This window comes from Salvia hispanica, chromosome 5 (genome assembly GCF_023119035.1).
Source record: "Salvia hispanica cultivar TCC Black 2014 chromosome 5, UniMelb_Shisp_WGS_1.0, whole genome shotgun sequence".
Classification (NCBI taxonomy): domain Eukaryota; kingdom Viridiplantae; phylum Streptophyta; class Magnoliopsida; order Lamiales; family Lamiaceae; genus Salvia; species Salvia hispanica.
The window spans coordinates 2,305,312-2,323,802 of NC_062969.1; the positions used below are offsets into that span (position 1 = coordinate 2,305,312).

At 36.2% G+C, this 18,491-nt stretch overlaps 3 protein-coding genes across 5 annotated transcripts; 1 reads left to right on the forward strand and 2 right to left on the reverse strand.

Moving 5' to 3' along the window:
• The first annotated feature begins 4,822 nt into the window (after nt 1-4,822).
• On the forward strand, nt 4,823-9,740 carry LOC125188772 (protein MEI2-like 5). Of its 2 annotated transcripts, none has more exons than XM_048085822.1 (12): nt 4,823-5,010; nt 5,967-6,186; nt 6,279-6,748; nt 6,839-6,997; nt 7,068-7,184; nt 7,276-7,427; nt 7,502-7,593; nt 7,672-8,575; nt 8,657-8,741; nt 8,839-8,907; nt 8,990-9,169; nt 9,255-9,740. In XM_048085822.1, the coding sequence occupies exons 2-12, from the start codon at nt 6,069-6,071 to the stop codon at nt 9,369-9,371; spliced, it is 2,463 nt and encodes an 820-aa protein (XP_047941779.1). In that variant the 5' UTR covers nt 4,823-5,010; nt 5,967-6,068; the 3' UTR covers nt 9,372-9,740. The 2 variants fall into 2 exon arrangements, with proteins under 2 accessions (XP_047941779.1, XP_047941780.1); XM_048085823.1 differs by lacking the exon at nt 4,823-5,010 and adding an exon at nt 5,109-5,262.
• A 76-nt stretch (nt 9,741-9,816) lies between these two features.
• Nucleotides 9,817-12,487, reverse strand: LOC125187433 (ribose-phosphate pyrophosphokinase 4-like). The gene is made up of 7 exons (XM_048084027.1): nt 12,277-12,487; nt 11,246-11,561; nt 10,838-10,933; nt 10,676-10,744; nt 10,459-10,587; nt 10,215-10,317; nt 9,817-10,135 (listed from the first exon to the last, which is right to left on the reverse strand). The coding sequence occupies exons 1-7, from the start codon at nt 12,387-12,389 to the stop codon at nt 10,005-10,007; spliced, it is 957 nt and encodes a 318-aa protein (XP_047939984.1). The 5' UTR covers nt 12,390-12,487; the 3' UTR covers nt 9,817-10,004.
• A 2,118-nt stretch (nt 12,488-14,605) lies between these two features.
• Nucleotides 14,606-17,354, reverse strand: LOC125186035 (protein TRIGALACTOSYLDIACYLGLYCEROL 1, chloroplastic-like). 2 transcript variants are annotated; one of them, XM_048082337.1, is made up of 3 exons: nt 17,120-17,354; nt 15,829-15,955; nt 14,606-15,707 (listed from the first exon to the last, which is right to left on the reverse strand). In XM_048082337.1, exons 2-3 carry the CDS (start codon nt 15,873-15,875, stop codon nt 14,690-14,692), a joined length of 1,065 nt encoding a protein of 354 aa, XP_047938294.1. In that variant the 5' UTR covers nt 15,876-15,955; nt 17,120-17,354; the 3' UTR covers nt 14,606-14,689. The 2 variants fall into 2 exon arrangements, with proteins under 2 accessions (XP_047938294.1, XP_047938293.1); XM_048082336.1 differs by having other exon boundaries at nt 15,829-16,011.
• Between the last annotated feature and the right edge of the window lie 1,137 nt (nt 17,355-18,491).

Below are 18,491 nucleotides of genomic sequence, written 5' to 3' on the forward strand. Positions count from 1 at the left end.
GTTGGACTTTTGGATTTAAATAATTCAAACCGGCATGGAAATGGGGAGGAGAGTGCGTGACGTTTAATGATGATTTTGTTTATTGAAAAAATCACAATCCCTAGCTAACTAACTTAATTCAGAAAATGTTAGATCAATCAATACTACTACTCCTTCCTTCTGTCTTATTAGCAATAAAATGTTTTTCTTTGAATTATCCCACTAAAAGTGAAACATTTCTTAAAATAGAAATAATATTCTCTCTATTTTTTCAACTCTCTTCTTTTGCTCTTTTTTCATTAACTCATAAAATAACACTGCATAAAATTTCGGGCCGACAACCAAATGTTTCATATTTATTGGGACGGAGAGAGTATTACTTAAAATTATCTACTACAGCTCACCTTGAAATCACGAGTGCCTAGTTCGACATGAATATGACATTTTTTGTTCTTCAAAGTTTTAAAAAGTATATTTTTCATTTTCACTAATGAATGTTTTCGTTTTTTCTCGATTCATCAAGGCTCTATCTGAACAACAACGAGCAAATATTCCAAAAATATTTCCAACAAAGAAGTTTAAAAGTCTATATAAAGATTCGACTAGAGCGAATGATTTTTTTTAACAGGGATACATTGTACCCTTTGTTCTGACATAGATCCGCCACAATTGAGAGGTGCACTGATCTATAAATCACCACTTGTTTTCTAATCCAAAATTTGGATCTCGTTTTCTTATGTCATAAGTCAAAAACTACTTTGATAAATCTTATTTCACAATTTTTCCCTAAGTAAGAAGTGTATAACTCACTTTCTAAGTCAGAAGTTGCATCTTTTTCCCTAAATCAAAAGTCATAGTACCTCATTTCCTAAGTCATAAGAAAAAACTCATTTCCTTAGCAAAAAGTCAAAATTGAATTCCTTAACCTAAAAAATAACTCAAAAAATAAGCCAGAATCCAAAATTCATGTCAGAATCTTATTTCATACATATCTTACTATTAAATTAGATAGTATTTTTTATTATGTTTCAGAAAAATAATGAAAAAAGTTAAAAGAATTTAAATATACTCCTCTACTAGCATTTGAAGATAATGACAATTCTTTATATGGGCCGAGTTTTATAGTGAATCGGCCCACTCTTGAAAATACAAAAACCATGACAATGTTAATAAATATAGATGGGTGTTGTTGTTAAATTTTTTATATAAGTATACTAGTATTTTATTTTATCCCTATAAATCTTCAATCTCTAATTCAAAATTTTAACACACTAATATCTTAATTTAAGGAAATTCAGAAATTTACCATATAATGCTAATTTTTAGAAACTCTCCCCGAAAGTTTGCAAGATATTGGACACCCTTAATATTTCTATATAATAATTTAATCTATACATATAAAATAACACGATTAGTCAATTTTTTCCAACCGTGCAATTGGTATTTAAAAAGTGAAGAATTTTGAAAATACCGTTGACAACATATATATGATCTCGTGAGCAAAGTAATTAAACTTAAAATTGTCCATCATATTTAATACTAAAATTTAATTTTATAAATATTATTCACTGGATGATTAAGACTCAATACTTAAATAATATAGTGATAATGATAGAAATAAATGCATTTTGATTTATAAATATTGATCTTTGTGATCTATAACAAAATTAATCAACTAATTAATTTCGATAATCTCGAGATTTGTCACAAGTCACAATCCCCCTAAATTATTAGTCCCTTTTTTGCTCTTTTTGCGGAGTTTCATTGATAAAATAACCACAGCTCCTTTGAAAAATAACTTTTTTATTATTCTAAACATGGGATTGGTTTAATAAAGAATTCAATTCAATCCTAATCATAATCCTGTCTGTATCCACCAATCATGCTCACATACCAACCAGTGGCATTTTTCGTATTTAACTCTATAATCCAAGCCCAAAAATCTTATCCCTAAAGCTATAATCTCATCAAGTACTTATCCCACATATTAAAATAAATTTTCCAAAATTTTAAATTCAAAACATCGTCTTAAACACTTCAATTTTAATAATACAGCCAGATTTTGCTTGTCGTTACCTTAAACGAGGTTGAAATAAGCAAATCACTATGATTTGTTTGGAAGCTATTTTGTTTTATTATTATTGTTTTTTTTTTGTTTTTTTTTTATAAATCGTTGCTGATTCATTATTGTTAAAACCACACCACTTTCAGATTGACTGATAGTTTGAATTTTTTTTTTACCTAAAAGATCTAACTAATTTTAAATGTAAATTATGATTTGATTTAATTAATAGAGACGCACCCAAGTTTTTGCCATTAGTTAGTTTTTTTTTAAAATTTTAATCATGTAGTTTTCTTATAATAAAAATACTATTTGTAATTAATTTATGTATAATATCAATAATTAAATCTAGAAATGCATTTAAATCCATAAATATAACCCAAATCTTATCTCTAGAATTAGATGATCTAATGATCAATAATTAATCAAAAACACAAAAGGTCATAATTAAGCAGTTTTAGGTCATATTATAAGATTTGAGTTTAATGTCATTTTAAGATCATTTTAGGTCATGCTTTGTTAGAATAACCTAAAAATAAATTAACTATGACCTAACAATACCCAAAGTATGATATTGTTCTGTATTTCTGTATTTAAATCTAGTTTTTATAGATCAAAATCCTATAATTGCAATTAAAAAAATAATAAAGAAGTACTTAATGTTGGTGAAAAGTGCCTATAGTGCTCCACTATGGTAAATATATTTACGTATAATGATATTGTTTATAATAATAGTTGTATATTATTGTGAAGCGTATAATGATCATTAAAATTCACACAACTAGAAAAAATGGACACGATTTTCTGTGTTATTTGTCCACAAAAATATTCTTAGTTTTATTTATGGCAGTAGTGTTCACACTCCATGTATTTTTGTTTAATATGACATATATTTTCCTAACTATTTATTAAAATATGTGTTATCTATAATATGACACATATTTCGAGGATGGAGAAAGTACTATATTTAATCAGTTATTGTCATTTTCATAAACAAATAAAAATTACTTTAAAATGGCTAAATTTCTTTATGCAACTACAACTTGATGGTATTACCAATTTTTTCGCATATTTTTTCCAAAGTAGTTTGTCGGTCATACACGATTAAAATGACGTCAATTATAAATGAAAGTACTTCAAAAATAGGAATAAAATGGTCATAGATGGGAAAATCATTTGGGACCATTAACTCTTTCTAAAACGTTCACGGCTTTATATTATTTTTTTGTTTTTATTTTAGATAAAAAAAAAAACAATGCACTCTATAACAAGTTGGTATTGAAAACTCTAGGTAACCATTAAAAACGGAACTCGTAGAATCGTGTATAGCTAATACTACTTATTAACGTCCTAGCCGGTATTATACGCAAATTCAGTAGGAGAATCATCATTGACAATAAATGACAGAAGAATAACGAAAATAAACCTCAACTTCAAATACTCAAGGCAAAACTCTTATACAGTAAATCGATGACAGCTCCTAATACCAAATTTAACTTAATTTTCCGACACTCATTAACTGATTATGAGGTCAATTGACCCACGTAACCCCACCTGGACCCACCATTTATCACACTATATATGATCAATAATTGATACCCAACTAGATATATAAAAGTTGACCATTCCATTGCTAGTTTACTACTATACTAATGAAAGAAACTCATAATGATCATTGATTTTGCTTCGTTACATTAAAAACGATCATTTTCAGTCACTTTTTTTGGCATTTAATTTATAATAATATTTTTTCCGTATATAATACAATTAGCTAGGACACTCACATATTGAATGACTCAGTAATTTCTCAACAATGCATATAATCACCTTATCGCACTTTGTATTTCAATTAATAAAAAATAATTCAAGTAATGCATTATTATCCATTAGAAAATATTTACACATAAACCATCACGGATAGCGACCACACACCATGCCATAATATATTTTTCTTCAGGTAATAATTTATAATATGGTAAATATGAGAAATTTGCTAAAATAGTAATATGACAATCTTTATTAATAACCCTTACCCAACAAAATAATATATAAAATATGGTAAATATGAGAAATTTGCTAAAATAGTAATATAGCAATCTTTATTAATAACCCTTACCCAGCAAAATAATAATACGTCAATATACAGTGTTAGATTATCTTCATTAATGATCCTTATCCACCGAAGTAATAATACGGCAATATGCAGTGTTAGATTATCTTAATGAGTAACCTTCATCCAATTCCAATTCACACACTCAATCTCGAATTTAATACTCCCCCCGTCACAAAGAAATTAGCCATATTTTTTTTCGTCCGTCCCATACAAATAGTCACATATTCATTTATGGTAACATTTTTCTCCTTCTTTTTTACTTTTTCATTTAGGGCCCACCATCCAATTCACTACACAATTTTAACTATTTTTTCTCTTTCTCTTTTACTTTATCAAATTACACATTAATACCTGTGTCAATCCTAAAGGGTCAATTTCTATGGAACAGAGGGGGTAAAGTTTACATATTTCCACAACTACAAGTAACTTAAACCTAATTTATTTGCAATTATTCTCGCCAAGTTATAAATAATCATTTTTTGGGATTACAATTTAATAATCACAATCCAAAGTCCAAACAGAGCTTACCGAAGATGGAATTGAAAGCAATGCTAATATTTTTCTTCTGCAATTAAGATTTTGAAAGCAAAAAATCTAAACTTCAATTCACTTTAATAATCGTATAGGATTGTCAGATACCTCTTTCCCTCCAATCATTTCCCACTGTGTTTCCCCTTTGGACCATTTTGGCTTTGTGGGGCCTCTCTCTCTCTCCCCTCTCCGCCTCCCTCTCTCTGCAAGTGTTATTTATCTCTCTAAAAACAACTCTCTCTCTCTCCTCAAACATTATTAACTTGCGTTGCGGCGGGAGAGAAGGAAGTGAAGGAGTGGAAGTTAACAATTCCTCTGCTTATACGTAAGCCTTGTTGTTTCGTTTTCTTGCTCTGTTTTTTTGTTTATCTTTAGCTTCTTGTGAATCCCTCTCTTCCCCTTTCTTGTTGACTTCTCTCTTCTCTTCTCTTTCCCACCAAGCCCAAGATTTTTCCTTTTCTGGTTCTGGTTTTTCACTCTCTCTCATCTCTCTCTCTCTCTGTCCGTTTTTGGAGAAAAAAAACCGTCTTGTGATTTCAGAATCTGGATTTTAGTGCAAATTTGCGATCTTTATGTGGTAAAGTTGCAATCTTTTTCTTGATTTTGTTCAATTGTTGCATGTGGTTGAGTGAAGCTTTGAATTTGTTTAGTTGTTTGCAAGATTGTTTCTTTGGGCATGGACTTGTTGTTCATTTGATTTGGGGAATTTGTGGGTTTCCTGTTTATAGCAGTGTTCATCAGTTACCGATGGTTGACCAAAATTAAATATGTGTTGTGTTGATTGCACAAAGTTCTGATCAGAGCTTGAGTTAATTGTGCTTTAATTTGGAAGCTTTAGTAATAATAGAGTTTGATGATAAGTGTAAACTTTTGGTGGACTCAACTGTGATGTTTTCAATATGGGCCTTGTGTTTTATTCCTCTTTTGGTTGGTTTGGTTAATTAAAGCTTGATTTTCTCCCTGGCCATTACTTTGTCCTTTCTCTTTGATTTATTGATGTTTTTTTTTACTTTTCTTTGTGTTAATTTACTGTTTTTGTGGTGTCTTGTTTAGTGAGAAGTAGGCAGTCTTGCTGTTCCTCATATTTACCAGAAATTGTGTGGCTAGCTTAGCACATTGAAGAGATTTAAAGATACTTTTGTTTCTTGGTTATATGTAGTATAAGATTTCGCCGGTTTTTATTTCGGTTTATTGATTCGTAACATCAACTGTAGCTATTGACTTGCCACCACAAGATTTAAGATGGTCCAGTGTATGATGTTGTGTTTGTGTTTCTTGCAGTAATTTATTTGAGTTCCGGGGTCGTTAACGAGTTCTCATTGATTTGATACATCACGAAGCATTTACGTGAAGGACTACATTTTCCTCTAACCCGAGCCAGTCATGAGTATTGGAGGGGAAAAAAATGCGTGGAGACTTCCTGGCAGAACTGATGCATATCATGCATCTAGTGATGCCAGCTTGTTTTCTTCGTCGTTGCCTGTCCTTTTGCATGGGAAGCGTAAGTCCAAGCAATCGAAATCCTGATAGCATCATTTTGATTTTCTTCTATTTTTATGGTGAAATCTAAGATTTGCTTGTTTCTGTTTGTAGTTAACTTTAATGGGTCCAATCCAAGTGGTCTTTCGTTGGATGATGGCTTTCCGAGCCTTAGCAAACTACAACTACGAGATGAGGCATTGGATCCACTCAAAGAAATTGATGATCCGAGTATGACGGGGACTTTTCTCCCTGGTGACGAAGATGAACTTTTGGCTGGTCTTATGGACGATTTCGACCTCTCTGGCTTGCCGACTCAACTTGAGGACTTGGACGATGATTTCTTTGGAAGTGGAGGGGGAATGGAAATCGAACCTGAAAATCAAGAAAGTTCAGTCAATGGAATACCGAGGATGAGTACTGACACTATTGGCATTAGTAGCATTACACAATTTGGTTTTGCAAATGGTGCTGCTGGATCCGTCAGTGGAGAACATCCATACGGAGAGCACCCTTCGAGGACGTTGTTCGTTCGTAATATCAACAGTAATGTGGAAGATTCTGAACTGAAGTCTCTCTTTGAGGTATGGTTAACAAGATTCAAATTACTAAATGTGGAAAGTACTCGAATACTAATTTGTGCTCTACTTTTCCTTTCTGCTCGTGCCGAATAGCAATATGGAGATATCAGAACTCTTTATACTGCATGTAAGCATAGGGGATTTGTGATGATATCTTACTATGACATCAGAGCTGCTCGAAGTGCAATGCGTGGCTTGCAAAATAAGCCCCTGAGGCGAAGGAAACTCGACATCCATTTTTCAATCCCAAAGGTCTGAACCCCTGTCTTCTCCTGGTTTACGCTGTATGCGTTTTGCTCAATTGTTTATACCTCATGTACAGGACAATCCGTCCGAAAAAGACGTGAATCAGGGAACTTTAGTGGTGTTCAATTTGGATGCTTCTGTATCCAACGATGACCTTCGCCAAATTTTTGGCGCTTATGGGGAAGTGAAGGAGGTACATTCTTCTTACCATGTCAAGTAGTAACATGTACTTAGTCTGCTCGTATTTGATGAACTGAAATGGATACATTTATAATTAAATGTAGATAAGGGAAACGCCACATAAGCGACACCATAAGTTCATCGAGTTTTATGATGTTAGAGGTGCAGATGCGGCCCTGAAGGCTTTAAACAGATGTGACATAGCTGGAAAGCGCATAAAGCTTGAACCTAGCCGGCCCGGTGGTGCTCGTCGCAGGTAACCTCTAAACACCATGATTTGGGCATAAAGTTGGAATCTTGCTTCTTTAACTCATTATGCCTCTCCTCCAGCTTAATGCTGCAACTGAGCCAAGATCAAGAATTAGATGAAACTCGAGGCCTCCGACACCCTATCGGTTCACCCATCGGCAACTCTCCCCCAGGCATGTTAATGAGTGGTCTCCTTATTAGTTCCACCTACAAGTTCAATTTTTTAACTAACAATCATGGTGTCTGCGCAGGTATTTGGCCGAATTTTGGCAGCCCGGTCGAGCAAAACTCGTTGCACGGTTACAGCCAGTCACCTACTTTAGGTGGGCTCAGCCCTGTAGGAAGCTCTCACTTGTCTGGTTTGGCTTCGATTCTTCCCTCTCATGTATCAAGTCCTGTGAAGATTTCACCCATCGGTAAAGATACCGCGCGCATAAGCCATTCGAACCAGGTATTCCCTAATGGCACGCACGGAGCAGCCTATCAGCAACACTTTTCTGTTCCGGACCCGATGATAAATTTAAGTCCTGGAGCTACTTCATCATTTAGTGATTCCAAGCCATCCAGTGTCGGAACTCTTTCCGGTCCTCAGTTTCTGTGGGGAAGTCCCACTATCCACTCCGACCATGTGAATTCTTCGGGGTGGGCATCTTCGCAGAAAGGCCATCCGTTTCCATCTAGAGCACCGGGAGTTGGTTTCCCATACACCACTCAGCATGGCTCTTTCCGCGGTTCGCATCATCTTCATGTTGGATCTGCTCCGTCTGGTATTCCGATGGAAAGACATTTTGGTTTTTTTCCCGACTCCCCTGAGCCTTCGTCTTACATAAACCAGGCAGCGTATGGAGTTCCGAATTTTAGCCACACTAATGGGAATAGAGTCCCCGTGTCTATCAACCTAGGCGTTGCGTATGCTGGAAATTTTGCTGAAAGTGGTTCTCCTAGTTCCCGAATGATGCCAATGTCCAGAAATGGCCCTTTATATTTTGGAGGAATGGGATCTGCTAGCAACGATGGAACAATAGATCGTGGTCGAAGAAGGGGTGATAGCGGAAGCCAAATGGATAACAAAAGGCAATACCAACTTGATTTGGAAAAGATCAGAAATGGTGAAGATTCTAGGACTACTTTGATGATTAAAAACATCCCGAACAAGTAAGAAACCGTAATGCTTGAGGTTTTTGTATTCCTAATGCTTATTTACTTCCTATTTTGTCTTCTTATCCATGTGTAAAGGTACACTTCGAAGATGCTTCTCCTAGCTATCGATGAAACGCACAAGGGTGCATATGATTTTCTCTATTTGCCAATTGACTTTAAGGTAATCACATGTTTAGTTAGAGAAAGTGTTCCCTCAACCAGTGATTCGATATTAAATTCCGATTCAGTATTAACTTTGTTGATTTATCTTGATCCAGAATAAGTGCAATGTTGGATACGCCTTCATCAACATGGTTTCTCCTTTTCACATTATCTCCTTCGTTGAGGTATTTGCTTCCTTCCCTGGTCACATAACGCCTTTGTTTACATGAAATCCGAATATTTGACACGCGCAATGCATCTTTGAAGGCATTTAATGGCAAGAAATGGGAAAAGTTCAACAGCGAAAAAGTTGCTTCGTTGGCATATGCAAGAATCCAGGGAAAAGTTGCTCTCGTTTCACATTTTCAAAACTCAAGTTTGATGAATGAAGACAAGCGTTGTCGACCAATTCTCTTCCAATACGAGGGCCAAGAACCTGACGATATGGTATGCTCTTGTGCACAAACTTCTCAGTTGCACCTTTCGTCACGCTATTTGAATTGCTAATCTGTTGTCGTCTTTGGTGACTCAGGCGGCCTTCTCGTCCAGCAATCTGAACATTTTTGTTCGCCAGCCAGACGGATCTTACATAGGGGACTCCCTCGACAGCCCAAGGAGCGACCCAGAGGAGAAGCTGTACGGAAGCTAACATGCTCGTGGAGCAACCGACTCAAATAACACTTTTCGTGGTAGAGTATGTGTTCGACTCTTGTACAGTTTTTGCGTTTATTTAAGTGTTCCGTGTTCTTCACTTCAGTGTCCACTTTTTGTGATGGATGCTCGATCCTCGGAGGCGAAAAACTAAAAAAAGACATAAGTTAATGGTTTAACAGTGGGAGAAGAAGCTGTCAATTGCATTTTCCAATCTAATCTTTGTTTTGTGTTGGTCTTCCTTTCTGGCTATATGTATAGAACTTTCTAGAGTTGGCTGAGATTCTGAAGAAAATGTATAGCTCAGTTGCTCCTCTTATGTACTAAGGGAATCATAAATTTATGACATTAATCTTGTTACTTATTAGTTTGTATGTGTGTTTCACCTTATTTGATCTTGAATTTTTTACATTAGTTTCAAAGAAGTCAATGGCCCCAAAAAATGATCTTGAAAAACTCAATCTTGAATAGAATATACTCAAATAGATCTTCCACAAAGTTACAAGATTGTCTGTTTTCATACATGTTAAATTGGCAAAAATAGGAAGTGAATTCTGTAGTTCAATACAAGAGTCATAGTTGAGCAATGGATTGGATTCCTTTTCCTCCGGTGACCGGGGCGATCCGGGCCTTAGATTTGGAGGGCGTCGGATATGGATTTCGCGAGGCTCAGCACTTCAAAGGGAGCTTTTCCGGTGATGGCTTCAATGGTGAGGGGGCACGAATCACTGATCCAGAAGTGGCTGAACGCCTTCACTGAAACTGCAGATGCATCGTAAATATCACAATGACTATTCGAGTTCAGGAACCATCAACAAGAGATGAAATGAATCAACCCTACCGTTGTCGTTCTTGTGAACGAACTGCTCCCAAGACCTCTTTGGAAACACACCATGAGTGACATATGCACTCACCTTTGCTGCACCTTGTGCTGCCAAAACTTTCTGACAAAACAACAAATGCAAAACAGATTGAATGATATGGTTTTCAAATCCATTACAAGTTTGTATTACAATGAATGTTCAAACATTAAAAGCCTTAAGAATTCAGTCAAGCAGCTAAAAGAAGAGGGCTGTAACGAATACCTGACATTCGATCAAGGTGCCACCGGACTGCACTAAGTCATCAACGATGACGACATGGCAACCAGAGGGATTACCCTCTTTTATCCTCACTATTCTCTTGTCACCTTCACGAACTTTGTTGCAGATGACCTAAGGCCATTTATTCGGACATGAAATGATCGCATCAGAAAACGCTAGGCAGAAGAAGAAAAGGTTCAATATTCGTTGAAGGACAAACCATAGGAAAATGATCGAGTAACTTGTGGAATCGTTTCCATGCTCCATCATCAGGAAATGCAACGACTATCTGCAAAGAAATTGAAGTCAGACAACAGCCTCTAATATCCTAATTGTGTTTCAGACCAACAATAACGTATAACAAGCAAACTAAAGCATTGACCTTGTCCGATTCTGGAAGTTGCTGAAGCCGTTCCTTTAGTAGCGGGATCCCACTCTCGAAAACAGGTAGAATACTATCACCGAAATAAAACCTCTCCTGTAATGGAATGAGCACATGTAAGTAAGTATGTTAGTCCCATCTCGAAGCTGTTAGAGAATATGTTTCGAGTTGGAGTTCTCGTAAGGATCTGAGATCTTTCGGAAGGATAAAAGTCAAGACCGGCTTTTTGCTTAACACCAATAGCAGATTATAAGAGTTGTAGGTAATGAAGGAAATGCAAAATCATGAAGTCATAAGACGAAACACTCCAATTAATCGAAGATACTGCAAAGACACACCGCGAGAAATGGATAGAGAATAGATATAAAACAAAGACATGAACAACAGAATTGGTAAAAAGAAAGGAACCTGCAGAGCATGTATGTCATAGATAACCAGACTGGTCGGACCACCCCTCGAGACAGGGGTGTTAGACAGCATTCTGGCCAAGGTAAACGCAGTTGCAACGTCACCTTCCTCTTCGATCCGCTCAAAGGAGCCAGTAGGGAAGAAGGGCAATACAACTGAGAAGGAGGCACAGAACAGCGTTGGAAGTGCAAAAATAACCGAAAGCTGTTCAAATATGACCGCAGGAGAGCTGAAAGATCCTAGAAAGGCAACGTGCTGGCCTCGTATATCATGTGCATTCTTAATGAACAGATTTGGAAATCCATCATCAAAACTCCTGCATTAAACCAAAAGATCAACACAGAAAAGAATTATTTCCCCTCACTCACATAAGTTTAAGACAATACTATATCAAAGCAAAGCTAACCATCAATCCTAATAGCTATACTACACTTTGTAACTTCATACACCATAATGTGGTGTCAAACTAATCAATTCTCATGGTGAAACTCTGAAAAAAACAAATCTTTCAAGCATGAGGCCAAGAAAAAAGGGATTTATACCGAATACTCCCTCTATCCCACATAATTTTACTCAGTATTCCATTTTAGTCCGTCCCACATAATTTTACCCATTTCAATGTTATCATTTTTGGCAGTGGACCCCATATTCCACTAACTCATTCCTACTCACATTTTATTATAAAACCAATACTTTAAAAGTAGGATCCACGTCCCACCAACTTTTTAACTCACTTTCTGTTACATTTCTTAAAACCCGTGCCAAGTCAAACCGTATAAAATTATGTGGGACGGAGGGAGTATTTCTTAAAACCCGTGCCAACAACCAAAACTATTCAATCCCTATGAGCAAAGATCCAATTTTTATCTGTTGAAAGGAAAAAAAACAAGAAACCACTTCACAACATACAACAGCAGAGGAAATGGCAGGCTAGTTCTTCCTCCAACCAAATAAAAAACGAATCTTTTTTCCATAACAAGAGGAAATGTTTGTTTTGTAGCAACATCTAAAGGGTGGGGATTTGGACATACCTCCAGTTAATGGACTGAAGCTGGATGAGGTCAGATTGAGCAGCAACTTTACGCGCCAAATCCTCAGCTTCCAAGCAGTAGAAAAGCAGCACCTTCTTCTTTGTCCTCTCCATCCTTTTCACTCACACACACAAACACAGAGAGAGAGAGAGAGTATTAATAGGCGGGGCTGACACTGCCAGTTTCTTCAATTCAACGAAGAAAGACTGAGCACTGTGAGCGTGCATTGGCCACTGGGCCGCATATTTAATAAAGCTATCAGGGCAAGCTTCGGGCCGGGCTGACTGGCCCGATTACCTCAAAAAACAGTTAATGCGGGCCTTATGCTTTCGGCGGGTGGGTCCTCCTTTTCTTTCTTTCGTATAATTGTGTCTAAAATAAAAATTTTACTCCCTCCGTCCCCGATTAGGAGTTACACTTTGACCGGGCACGGGTTTTAAGAAAAGTAAATAAAAGTTGATTGAAAAAGTTAGTGGAATGTGAGACCCATTTTTTTATATTGGTTTTATAATAAAATGTTAGTGAATTGAGTTAGTGGAATGTGGGACCTACTTACTATTTATGGTAAAAATGAAGTGTGACTCTTAATCGGGGACGGAAATGGAAAAGTATGACTCTTAATCGGGGATGGAGGGAGTAGAAAAATATACTCCCTCCGTCCATAGTAGATGTCACACTTTCCTTTTTAGTTTGTCCCATAAAAGATGTCACATTTCCTTTTTCTTTGGAAAAAATTTCCTCTCGCATCAGTTATAAAATTATATTTTCTTTGACCACTTAATACACAAAATAACATCTCCTAAATTCTCATGACATCTCCCAAGTGTGACATTTACTACGGGATGGAAGGAGTACATTTGTTATGTGAGAATAGGTTTTTTCTGTCGCCATTCCACATTTGGAATGAAATCACGATAATAAAAGCTTGGTAAATTGAAAGAAGTTAGCGTGTAATATTAAAATCTAAAAAAAAAAATGATGAAATTTGAAAATTAGAATGAAATTAATAAATCACTGGACGTGAAAGATATATTCTTATTTGAATTTCTTTGATAAATTAGCTTAGTTTTCATATCTATTTACTATTTAGACTAATCTCATTGAGAAAATATTCCTTAGGAGATTATTATTTATTGATATTTTCTATGTTGATGATTTTCTGAAATAGTGATCTACAAAATGTCAGCGATTTCAAATGTTTCGAGACTTCCAAGGACGATAAGTTTTTCTTACAAGTATATACTTTTTGGTCATAACGTGCAATTAACTTTTAAATTTTCAACACATTTATCTAAAATTAATTGCACTAGAATAATAAAAGTAGATTTTCAATCTTAAATTTCATCCGTTTAATAAAAGAGATTACAATTAGCTGGACCTCGAGAGAGCTCGGGGAATCGCAATTTCGAATGATATGAAAATCTGAATTTGTGCTCCAATATAGATTGAAGAGTCATCTCAATTCCCACCTTGTGTTTTTGGGAATTCAAATTGAATTCGATTCCTGACAGAAATTGGGGGTTAGAATTCATTTTCCTTTTTCTATTAGGTCAAAGTCAGCATTTGGGGATACTATTTGACACATATTGGAGTTCAAAACATGTAAAATGAATAAAGTGGCTGAGAATTATACTCCCTCCGTCCCATAAAAGATGTCACACTTTTTTTTAGTTTGTCCCATAAAAGATGTCACATTTCCTCTTTTGGAAAAAGTTCTCTCTCAACAAGTGTGACATGGAGTATATGTGAGCCATAGTGCATCAATTCGTAAGAAACAATTGATTTCCACTTCCAAGAAATGGAAGAAACAAATTACGCAACATGGATGTGATCAAATGAAAAGTCTAAATATTGTACAAACTCAAAACTATGATCTGGACCATTGAAAAATGTCAACAGATGACAAAAAGCATCAACAGGAAAATGTCAACAGAATTTCGATGGTAGTCAATGATTGATGCTGTGTTGATATTATGTTGATACTGTGTTGATATTGTATTGATACTTTGTTGATATTAAAATCTTGAAATTTTATACCTTGTTGATATTGTATTTAAACTGTGTTGAAATTACGTTGAGGAGTTTTGAGTTTGTACAATATATAAGTTTACATTTTATTTAAACTGTGTTGAAGCTAAGTTGAGGAGTTTTGAATCTGTACAATATATAAGTTTGCATTTTATCACTTTACTAGGTTTTAATTGCTCAATACATAATCTCAATTATAAATCTGGAATATTTTTTTTAATTTTTTATATTTACGTTGTGTCATTTTCTAGCATGCTGTTGTACATTTCAAGCCTCAAGCTTTAGAGATGCAAACAGTGAATATAGCAAATTCTAGAAGCCACTTTAATCATATTTTCAAGTGCTTGTGTCAAACAAAGGGATGCAGCCATCCATGGTGATTGTATCACATACAATTCTTGAGGGAATCTCCAGCTCCCTGGAAAAAGCAACAAGAAAGAGCGAAATCCGCGATAAAAATCCCGACAAGGGAGACGACGACAGCTGACGTGGTCGACTCGCCAACGCCCTTGGCACCTCCCAAGGTGGTGACACCCCACGCGCAGCTCACAATCGATATAATCGCGCCAAAAACAGTCGACTTGATCATCGCACTGATTATATCCCACCCTCGGAGGGCTCTTTGTGCAGAATCCAAGATTATGTTAATGCTGATGCCGTAGACGCTATCTGCTAGGAGGGCGCTCGACGCCAACCCCACGGTGAAACACATCAGAGTTAGCAAGGGGAGAGCGATACACGAAGCCAGCACTCTTGGCGTCACCAGGTAATCAACGGGGTTTGCACCCAGCACTCTCAGTGTGTCGGTTTGCTCTGAAACTTGCATAGTCCCCAGCTCTGCAGCAAAGGCACTTCCAATACGCCCAGCAACGACAATTGATGTGACTACAGGACTCAGCTCCCTCGAAAAAGCAAGGGCCAGAACCCCACCGATGGATCTGTTCAGCCCTAATCTGGTGAATTCCCTTACAAATTGGATGGTGAAGGCCATGCCAACAAAAGCGGCTGTCAGGAGACAGACGCCTACTGATTTAGGCCCAACTCTTTCCAGCTGCTGAAGAGTGTTTTTCCAGTGAATCTTTCCCTTAATAGCTCTCACAGTCACCTGCCCCGCCAAAATCAGAACCGACAATCCTCTCCATAAGTACCGAGGAGGTGACCATGTACTCAAGAAAGTACTCAACTCAAGGTTCAATACAGGTGCTTCACTTGTTTCTTCTTCTCCCGGTATGGAGACATTTGCATGGCCATCTGTGTTCAGGACAAAACTATGCTCCCTCGTTTGAACAGAAGATAAAAGCTTCAAGGTCTTAGCTCCTTCAGCAAAACTAGCTTTCTCGGCAAGGTACTGGAAGCGCAAAGATGCGACTCTTGCAGGATTACTTTTATTAAGAAAGCTTCCTCTGCAGGGATTTCGGAGGGAAAAGGGTTAGAAGGAATTAAAAAATTACTGTACATAATATTCTACCGTGTGCCGAAACACAGAGAAATACAAAAGGGGCAAAAAAAGCAAATAAAAAGGACCTTTTGGAGACATTGATAACAGGGTGGATCCGGGTAGCTGCCAGCATGTTAATTTCTTTATGACGACGCACAAGCGTGTGTGGAGAAGAAACAGTACAGAACCATGCCCCAACACTACAGAAGTATTCTGGCAGTTGTAAAGACAGTTGATTTCATCAGAAACAACATCTAAAAACTAGAAACCTGCAGTTGTAAATGAATATTCGAGAAACGATTTAGCCATTACCAGTGACATACAATAAACCACATCAAATAACCATGGAAAATTTTTAAAGTATGACATGTATCATTCACAACAGTCCATATATACACCACCAATACAAATATAGCACTTCTTGGATGTCCTTTACATAATAAAGTTAACAGGGGGTCAAGCAATGAAACCATGTCCATCCTTCATAGAAGGATTTCCTTGTAGTTTGTACGAATCCATTGCTAACACAGAATCAATGGTAACATAATGAAGATTAAAACACAATTTATCACCCTTAAGGATTATAAAGTTCTAAGAAATGTATACATCAGTGATTCTGTCAAAATGTAGTCTATATCTAGTTGCCTTGTCTAAGTTCCCAACTTCCCATAACATGAGCTGTACAACGTATTTAGATTTAACTTGTTTTAACTCTTCTCAGCGAGCAATCAGATTAACGAACGAATCATTTTTCAATTAGCAATTATAGAAATCTGTTTCTGCGCTGCAAGAACAACATACTAATAAACAAAAGAGGTGGAGTTACTGATAATTCATTCAAAACTATAGCATTAGCAATCAATCAAGACTTTCTCACAGCAATTCAATCCAAGAAATAAAAACTATACTATAGGATTCCAAACATGGTATAATACGCAATTCATAACTCAGATAACTAGATTGGAAACGATAACCATATAGTTCCAGACAGATAACCAAAATGCATTCATCAAATTCAAGCAAAGTTTGACAACAATTAATAAGTATTACTAATGCCACGAGTTTGGTGTAGATCTGTTGTATATTAGCGTTTTATACGCATGAGATAAAGCATCGGAGCTTAAGATTTGGGCGTTTTGTCACACATTTCTAGTTATCACTTTCCTTTATAAACACATACATATCTCAGTCAAATTAAGTACATCAAAAAGCTTCAACCAAAATGCACAACTTCCATTAGCCCCAATTAGCAAAAATCAAACAATTTGACATCAAATTCCAATATCTCACAAATCTAATTAATCCATCCATAATTCAATTCAGGTAAAAATAAGAACACTCGGAGAAGGAGATACGGCATTCGTTAAGAAATTTGACCTGATGAACAAGTAGAATTAAGGCTTATTGATGCTGTTGAGTTGAGGCTGTGGCCTGTGAAGAAGGCCGCAACGACAGGTCCACAGCGGCAGCGAAGAAGAGCACACGTTCTGGTCGGTCCACCGAGAATGAGGAAGAAAGGGGGCCGAGACGGCGGCGATGGTGAGTTTCGCCGGAAATTCTGAGAAGTGAGAAGCGAATTAGAGAGAGATAAGAGTGTGTGAGAAGAGAGAAATATTTCTGATATTATTAATAATCTTATTTTGAAATAAAACTTACTATAAATATTTATTTTAATTTTTACGTCTATTGTTTTATTAATTAGTGGGCTGGAATTACTGTAGTAGTTATGTTGGGCTTTTGAGAATAATATTCATGGGCTTGGAGATAATTAACAGGCTTGGGCTCTTCTTTCTTTACTTTTAAAAATGTCAATGGGCTTGGGAAAAAGAAATAGGGAAATTGGTCTCTAATATCATGAACTTTGCACAAATTCTGGTTTTTCCCATGAACTTTCAAATTAGTACCATAAATCATGAACTTTCATATCTGTTTGGTATTTCCCCAACCCGACCCGAATCCTATTTTTCCGGTAACCTTATGCCAGCGTGTACAATCGGAAAATCTACGTGGACTCTATTTGAAACGACGTCGTTCCACCTCCAAATCTATAATTGAAACATTTTTTATATATTATTTCACAGCATCGTTTGTATCTCACCTCCCGCAAATTTTCGTTCTCTGAATCTGCAATTAACCTCTCAATTGCAACTTTTATCAGGGATCTTCGTCGATTTCGGACTCCATTTGGGTAATCTCGACTGCACACTTGAATAGGTTTCATTTTTTGTGAATTTCTTGTTCTTTTCTTCGAATTAATTTTCAAAATCAAAACCTTTGCTTTCTTCAAATCAACAATGGAGGCTGCTCAGATTGTGTTCCCTGCTCCACGTATTTTAACTGTTGTTTGGGACAAGTTTCTGCTTAGAATTGTTTGTTGGTGTAACTTGGTTTATTGCCTGAATAATCATTTTGTGCTCCATAAATATGCTTTCTGTAAGTAGGCATTTGTAACGAAAAATTACTAAATGGATTCAAAATGCATTTTATTTGTGAAAGAAGGTTGTTGATTTCACCATTTCAAATATTTACATAAATTGTTTCTATATCTTAACTACATTTTCCAATTGTAGTTGCTTGTACTGATTATGGTAGTTCTAATGCCACTGCTGCTGCTACATAAAAAAGAAGAGCTAGTTTTTATGGTTCTTGCCTGTATCTCATTTTTCCAACAAATATTTATGAAATTTGTTCACTTTATTGCCAGAGAGGTTGCAGCAAATGAATCGAATGAGAGTGATGAAGAGTCAAA

Coding starts and splice junctions, on each gene's coding strand:
- LOC125187433 (XM_048084027.1), bottom strand. CDS start 12,389: ATGGAGAGGACAAAGAAGAAGGTGCTGCTTTTCTACTGCTTGGAAGCT. Junction 10,588..10,675: donor TACTCGATCATTTTCCTATG/GTTTGTCCTTCA, acceptor AAATGGCCTTAG/GTCATCTGCAACAAAGTTCG. Junction 10,136..10,214: donor CGTTCACAAGAACGACAACG/GTAGGGTTGATT, acceptor ATGCATCTGCAG/TTTCAGTGAAGGCGTTCAGC.
- LOC125188772 (XM_048085822.1), top strand. CDS start 6,069: ATGAGTATTGGAGGGGAAAAAAATGCGTGGAGACTTCCTGGCAGAACT. Junction 8,576..8,656: donor ATTAAAAACATCCCGAACAA/GTAAGAAACCGT, acceptor CCATGTGTAAAG/GTACACTTCGAAGATGCTTC. Junction 9,170..9,254: donor GCCAAGAACCTGACGATATG/GTATGCTCTTGT, acceptor TTGGTGACTCAG/GCGGCCTTCTCGTCCAGCAA.
- LOC125186035 (XM_048082337.1), bottom strand. CDS start 15,875: ATGCTGGCAGCTACCCGGATCCACCCTGTTATCAATGTCTCCAAAAG. Junction 15,708..15,828: donor GTTATCAATGTCTCCAAAAG/GTCCTTTTTATT, acceptor AAATCCCTGCAG/AGGAAGCTTTCTTAATAAAA.